The following is a 6,864-nucleotide window of genomic DNA, read 5'->3' on the forward strand; positions in this document are numbered from 1 at the left end:
GCGCCGCGCCCCGCCCTTCCCCTGAGCGCGGGAACCGACAAAGCCAAGGGACGCCTGAGGGGGAAGTTTCAGTCAACATTTATTTGAAGCTTCGTCACAACAACCACAGCCGACGGGGTGAAACAACACCCGGCTACAAACACCCGGCGACGCCGAACGGGGATGGGGGTGGGGGTGGTAATTCATAAATAAAAGCAAAGTGTAGCTCCGTAAAAAATAAAGCCCGGTCTATTCGTAACTACTTAACGCTATTATCAGTAGAATCTAGTATTTCCCTATGGATCATATACGTCTAAAGTATACACACACCATCTCTTCAAGCCGAAGTTATATATATTTTTTTCTTTTTTTTTTTTTTTTTAAACAAGAACACCGTTGTACAAACTGGAATGTCACCCTCTTCCCACCTGGGAATCGCTACCCCCGGTGCCGTCTCCCGAGTCAAAGGAAAAAAAAGATCCATTTCGACACGTGCCGTCATCATAACTCCGCGGAATTATCCAAAAAAAAAAAGTTTTAAAATACATGCGGATACAATAAAACCTTTTTTTTTATTTCCCAACCCAGACAAAAGAAGAACTTAATGGTCATTTACGTCATTAGCTGCCAAATACGGATCAGTACGCGAGGCAAATCACACGGGTTAAAAACTTCTACACCATCGAAGAGCAAAGATTGACACTGGTCTATTTTCCACACTAACGATGCAACGAGTCTGTAAAAGCAGATCACAACTGGAAGGACGCACTACTAAGCACAGCACTGAATTACACCAGTTTATAACATTGCACTCTGACACCCAATACCACTGTTAACAGCGTTACGCCCCGAGCACGACGGGGTGGGGTTATCTATAGGCGAGGAGTGTACTTCCAAACAAAGTGCTACCCACGTTAGTTTTGCAAAAAAAAAAAAAAAGAAAATGCGAATGTATTGAAAATACTACAGTAGTTTCAAATACGAGGTTTTAAAGTATGAAGTTTAAAAACACTTGGAGACCCTGCCGGGGTTTCTGACACCGGACAGCCCGGAGCCCATCTTTAACGCGGGTGACGTTCTCCGAGGTGGTGGCCACAGATGGGAAGGTCTTTTGCTCTGGAGCTCACGGGAGGAGAGGACAGGTGGGGGGTGTCACCCCGTCCCACTGCACCCCGCGGGTGTCACCCATGCTGTGTTGCTCCGACGTCGAGGGCAGCGGCTGGTAAAGGAGCACTGAGACGCTCCCACCCGCCCCGGGGGAGCCGGAGCCGATAGAGCAACGGGCCAGGATCGCCCAGATCTGGGGATTCAGCCCCATTTCTGCCACCGACCCAGGCGAGTCTGGGACGAGGAGACACCTGCACGTCCCTGCGAACTGGCAGGAGCTGCTCCCAGCAATGGCAATAGAAAAGCAGTGCGACCACTGCCAGCGGAACCAGTGCTAAAAAACACAGCAAAAACCGCCATGGGCAAACTAGATGACTCGGGATGGAAAATACTTGTAAAAGGTATTTACAAAAGTTGAAAGAGGTTAAATACAATACCACATTCATGTCCCAAAAGCGCTTTCACTACAGTGCATGATTAAAAATACAGAGCATTTTTAAAGTGTGTATATATATATATATATAAGATTAGATTGTGCTTTAAAAAAAATCATTACTTCTGAATTTGACTAATGTGAAAACTGAGCGCTGGGAAAAATACTGATTAAAAATATCCAATTTTATATATACTGCTTTTCACATAACATTTTGCTATACATGGGAAGCAAGTAAATACAAAAATACTTTTTTTTTTTTCAAGCAGCAAGGTGATCAAAATTAAGAGCATTAATATAGGAGGGCTGATTTTACAAAACTAAGAGAAGCAATTAGAGCAAGACGGGGAGAAACTACAATCCAAATTAACTTTTATATAGTATCTTAAAAGAAATCTTTATCATAGACAACTCTTGATATATAAACAATTCAGTATTTTTACCTTCAGCATTAAATATGGACTACACAAAATACAATCTATGCAAAACTGACTCATGCACATAGTCCTACGGAAGTCGAGGGAGCCGCTTACACGAGCGAGGTTTGCAGCCTTTGGTCCTCAGGCCTCAAATTTAGCAAAACACATAAAGACCTGACAAGCTTTGCTAATTGGTTCCTAATTTCCAGGTGGGTGTTTCAGCCCACTCCTCTGTGCACAACAGTGGGGAAAACTGAGTTTACAGGGAAGACTCTGTAATACTATGGTAAAGGAGCTGTAAAAAGGAACGTACAGCAGTTTACACTTTCAGCTTTGCAAAGCGGCTGTTTGTTGCCATAGGACTTATCTGCTCATGGGAAAGATTTTCAGTTATGAAAAGCAGTTACTTTGCATTTCTTGAAAAATGGGGCGCAGGGGGATTTACAGGTGACATAAAAAATTAAAATGGATTACAACAGTGCCAGCTGCATATGAACTTCAACAGTGTTGAACTTAAGTGATCACAGTCTGGAGTAAAGGCCATTAACATGGAGTTTAAAAGAATCCCTCATGTCAATGTCACATACAGACCAAAAGAGGTTAGGCATGTAACACACATTTTAAGAGCATTAAGCTTCAGCATAAAGAGAAAAATAAATTTACCCCCCAGTTACATTCAGTTAGGTGTCACACCCAACAAAAGCTCTACCCAACAAAACAAGAAGCCAAAGACCAAGCGCCCGGCTCTGCTCGGCTTCCACAGCCCGGCCCCCTGGAGCCAGCACTCGCGGGCAAAGCAACAGCACCTACTCATATTTGTTCCCCTTCCTTTTTAGCCAGTCCCTATCAAAGACCAATTTTGGTTCCTCTTTTTTTTTTTTTCTTTACTTGGTTGTTTAGACACTGTGGAGTATGTGGTTCTTCAGCTGTGGTCCATTTGACCTCTGGTGGGTTTGCTACTGTGCTCATCACTACGGTTCAGATGCTGCCCCTCCCTCCCCCCTTTGATATCATGAAATCATAAAACTGTCTAGGTTGGAAGGGACCTTTAGGATCATCTAGTCCAACCACCAACCTAACTCTGATAAAAAAAACCCACAAACAAACAAACCAAAACAAAAAAAAACAACAACCCATCACTAAACCATGTTACTGAGCACTATGTCAACCCCTGTTTTAAATACCTCCAGGGATGGTGCCTCAACCACTTCCCCAGGCAGCCCATTCCAATGCTGAATAACCCTTTCCGTGTAAAAATTTTTCCTGATGTCCAATCTGAACCTCCCCTGGCACACCTTGAAGCCATTTTCTCTTGTCATTTTCTTCTTCTATCGCCTGTGACCTGGAGAAGAGATCGACCCCCACCTCTCTACAACCTCCTTTCAGGTAGTTGTAGAGAGCGAGGTCTCCCCTCAGCCTCCTCCAGGCTGAACAACCCCACCTCCTTTAGCATCTCCTCATAAGGCTTGCTCTCCAGAGCCCTCACCAGCAATGGCACCACTTCTCCCAGTTTCTTCCCTGAGGTTCCCTTTGTTTCAATGCTTTTCAGCAAACCTTACAAAGCCAGTGACAGTGTACCAAGCTAGTTAATCCTAAAGTTACAAATACACAGAATCCTTCAGAATAAAATTGCTTCAAAGCTCCTACAACTGTTCAACACACCCTTCTCATAAGGTGACTCACTTTCTCCCAAACCCAATATAGCGAGGACACAGACTTCAAGCAAAAAGCTCCTATAAAACTATTATGATTTTAGAAAAAAATCCAGATCTTCCTGAAGATATTTATTGCCGCTTATTGGTCCTGAGAAAGCTTTAAGCAACAATACATCTGCAAGAGTTTTAACTGCTGCCTCTTTTGAGAAAGTACGTGGGTCCTGAGATTAAAAATCATGTTTCATTCTATGCACTTACGCTTGGCAAACGCTCAACTGTGAAGATCAACTATGAATTACAATTTGCCATACTGTAGCTCTTCCTTTTGTGTCAATTTCCTAAAAGAGATTTCCTATGAGACACCAAACTAAAGTTCTCAAGATGAAATGCAATGAAATAATGCCACACGTGCACTTCTCAGTTCCTCACATTGGACTGGCATTTAAGGACTTCAAATTTATGAAATCTTCCTTCTCCCTTATTCCCCACCTCCTATTAAAAGCTATGGTGCGAATTTTTTGGCCTGGATACCAGAAAATTCCTCACCTGATACTCTATGAAAGGCAACTTCAAGGCAATGAGATAAGCCAACAATAAAACAAAAACATTCACAACTCTGGAAAAAAAAAAAAAGTGGACCCACAGCAGTTACTTCTCAATGGAAGTGTTTGGTAGCTTGAGATTATTTTTTTTTTCTTTTTAACTTTTTAAGTCTCAGATTTGCATATCTTTAGCTCAATTTCAATATTTGAAAGACTACTCAATTTGCTTTTATAAAAACTTTACAAAAGATGTTTTTAAATGCTTGTAAAAGTAAGCGTTTATCTACTGAGAAAATTCTATTACTGGATAAAACTCTCTGAATATACAGCTGGATTTTTAAATGTGTTTTTTTCCTTCCTACAAGTATAATGGCTGAGTGTATAATCTAGGTAAATTAGTCTCACACATGATGAAAAGTTATAGCTTTGCCCACTTTTTACCATGTGACGTTTTGTTGCTTTGTAACTTCAAATGAGACAGTGCTTAGGAATTTCCTAGAGCTGGTGTAGAGTGGTCTATAGGGGCTGGTTTCACTGGTCACCCCCTCTGTCCAGGTTTTCAATCACCCTAGAAAGACGGATGTTCAGAAGTCTGATCTGACTATCCAGGTGGTCCATCTTCTCCTCGAGGCTGCTGTTGCTGTTTCTTCTCCAGTAAAATCCAACTGGCCCCGTCATGAAGTAGACCGCTACAACGAAGCAGAGAGGCAGGACTGCGTGCTCTGGGTCACCTTCATACTTCTGGAGGATGTACACGCACGAGAGAGTGAAAAGGGCAACCCTCGCAATCCAGAAAAAGCGACCAAACAGCATGTGCAGGAGATAGAAGAAGAATCCAAGGAAGAGAGATAAAAACCAATAGGCAAGTAAAATGGCACCGATCAGCAGAAGAGCACGGGTCGGGTTGTTGGCAATTGCTGCTGGGCTGAAATAATGAGTCAAGTTGGAGGCTGGAAAACAAAAGGAAAATTTACAGAATATTAATGAGTGCCTGCCAAAGTGATAAGGGTAAAAATGCAAGTGCAGCTTCAAAGGGTCATGCAGTGGGGTCACAACTGTGCTTTCTAAAATAAGGGGTAAAGCTAGTTCATCCAGTTCTGGATGGACCTTCTTCATATTACTGGCTCAGCTCCAGTGATGCAATCGAATTAATTCCTTCAAACCCGAAGTGCTAAAGGTTCTTCAAAGACAAACTACTGTGGGCGTAAGGTCGAAGTTTACATTGAGACTAAAGATCCTTGTTTATAAAAGTTATATTCTAACGGCTCTCAATTGCACCTTTCCTTCTTCTAGCCCTCCTTTATTTCCCTGCACTGTTCCTGGCTGTGAGCATCCATTTAATGATGATACCAAGAAATGGAATGGCTGGTTTTAGTCCTCTTGTTTGAAGGTACTGATAGCAAAATCAAAGCCATGTAAAGCAGATAAGAGATACCGTGGGTGGATGTTTAATGCAGCCTGATAAAATGTAATTATTTTCCCACTCGGCCTATGCTTTTAAACACCGATACGGGCTGATAAAGTTCAAGAGTTAACAGGCATCACACTTACCATCAATTCCAAGAACATCTAACAAATCCGTCCATATTCTCCAGAATGTGTCTATTAATATATCCACCCCATTCACAAACCTTTCTGTCAACCTTGAGAAAAACTGGGAAATAAAATTGAAAATTAAAAAAGTAACCCTCAATTCCTTAAACACACTTTAAGACTTAGTAGTCATGAAAATTATAATTAATGAAATAAGAATTGCAGACCATTTTGAAGTCCTCCAGGGAAAAAAAAAAATAAATGCTTTTTAACTCTGCAAATCTTAAATCTACTTATTACAATTGCCCTTATTCTAGGTATTTTGGCATGTAAATTTATACGTTGGCAAGATGTAAAAATGCACTTTATCAGCTTTACCATCGTTCTGAAGTTTAAAGCAGACACCGCTACTAGCAATGGGCACTGGTAAAACAAAGCAGAGATTTAGTTTTATCCAGCAACTGAGAGATATCCCCGGCATCAGCCCCAAATGTCTCAAATGCATTTACAGGTGAATTTAACAGTATTATTTCTTCCTACTGGCTGAAGAAAGAAGGAGCAGAGGAATGTATAGGTCCGCCTGCCTGCATGCTTTACATCCTGCAAGTTCACATGTGGCCCTACAGAGGATGCTCTGCTGATGCAGAGACCACGTTTCAGTCGGAGGGCTCCTCACCGACAGCGGTTCTCCCCCACCCGAAACAACCTTTATTTAGAGATTTATTTTATTAATTATTCCCCCCCCCCGGTTTGTTCCACATCAAGCCTCGCCTCCTGTTTTCTTCCCCAAACCTAATGCTCCCGCACAGGAGACGAGGCCGCCGCCGGGTCCAACGCCGGGCACCGGCGGACGGGGACGGATTCCCGGGGGTGCTCTGCCTCACAGAACCTCCCGGTCACCCCCGGAGAGAAAAGAACGGAAGGGGAACAGGGATGAGGAGGAGGCGGCGGGGGTGGAGGAAGCCAACCGGCAGCTCACCTTCTGCAGGGCCCTCACGTTGTCCTCGCCGACGAGGCCGCTGACGCCTTGGTAGAGGCCGCTGGCGGCTCGGCGGAGGCTGTTTTGTTTTTCGGCACCCCGGCTGCGAGCTGCCCAAACGGTACCGGGTCCCTCCGTTCCTCCTCCCAGCAGAAAAGCCACCAGGAGGAGCAGGACCAGAGCCGGCAACCGCCCCGCCGCCGCCATGACCCAACCC

The 6,864-nt window shown here is 43.6% G+C and overlaps 1 protein-coding gene across 1 annotated transcript; it reads right to left on the minus strand.

Annotated features, from left to right (window-relative positions):
• Nucleotides 1-62: 62 nt before the first annotated feature.
• On the minus strand, nucleotides 63-6,858 carry BRI3BP (BRI3 binding protein). Its single transcript, XM_014964466.1, has 3 exons — nucleotides 6,648-6,858; nucleotides 5,687-5,789; nucleotides 63-5,085 (listed from the first exon to the last, which is right to left on the minus strand). The coding sequence occupies exons 1-3, from the start codon at nucleotides 6,852-6,854 to the stop codon at nucleotides 4,667-4,669; spliced, it is 729 nt and encodes a 242-aa protein (XP_014819952.1). The 5' UTR covers nucleotides 6,855-6,858; the 3' UTR covers nucleotides 63-4,666.
• Between the last annotated feature and the right edge of the window lie 6 nt (nucleotides 6,859-6,864).

Source organism: Calidris pugnax, unplaced genomic scaffold (genome assembly GCF_001431845.1).
Source record: "Calidris pugnax isolate Ruff unplaced genomic scaffold, ASM143184v1 scaffold32, whole genome shotgun sequence".
NCBI classification, from domain to species: Eukaryota; Metazoa; Chordata; class Aves; order Charadriiformes; family Scolopacidae; genus Calidris; species Calidris pugnax.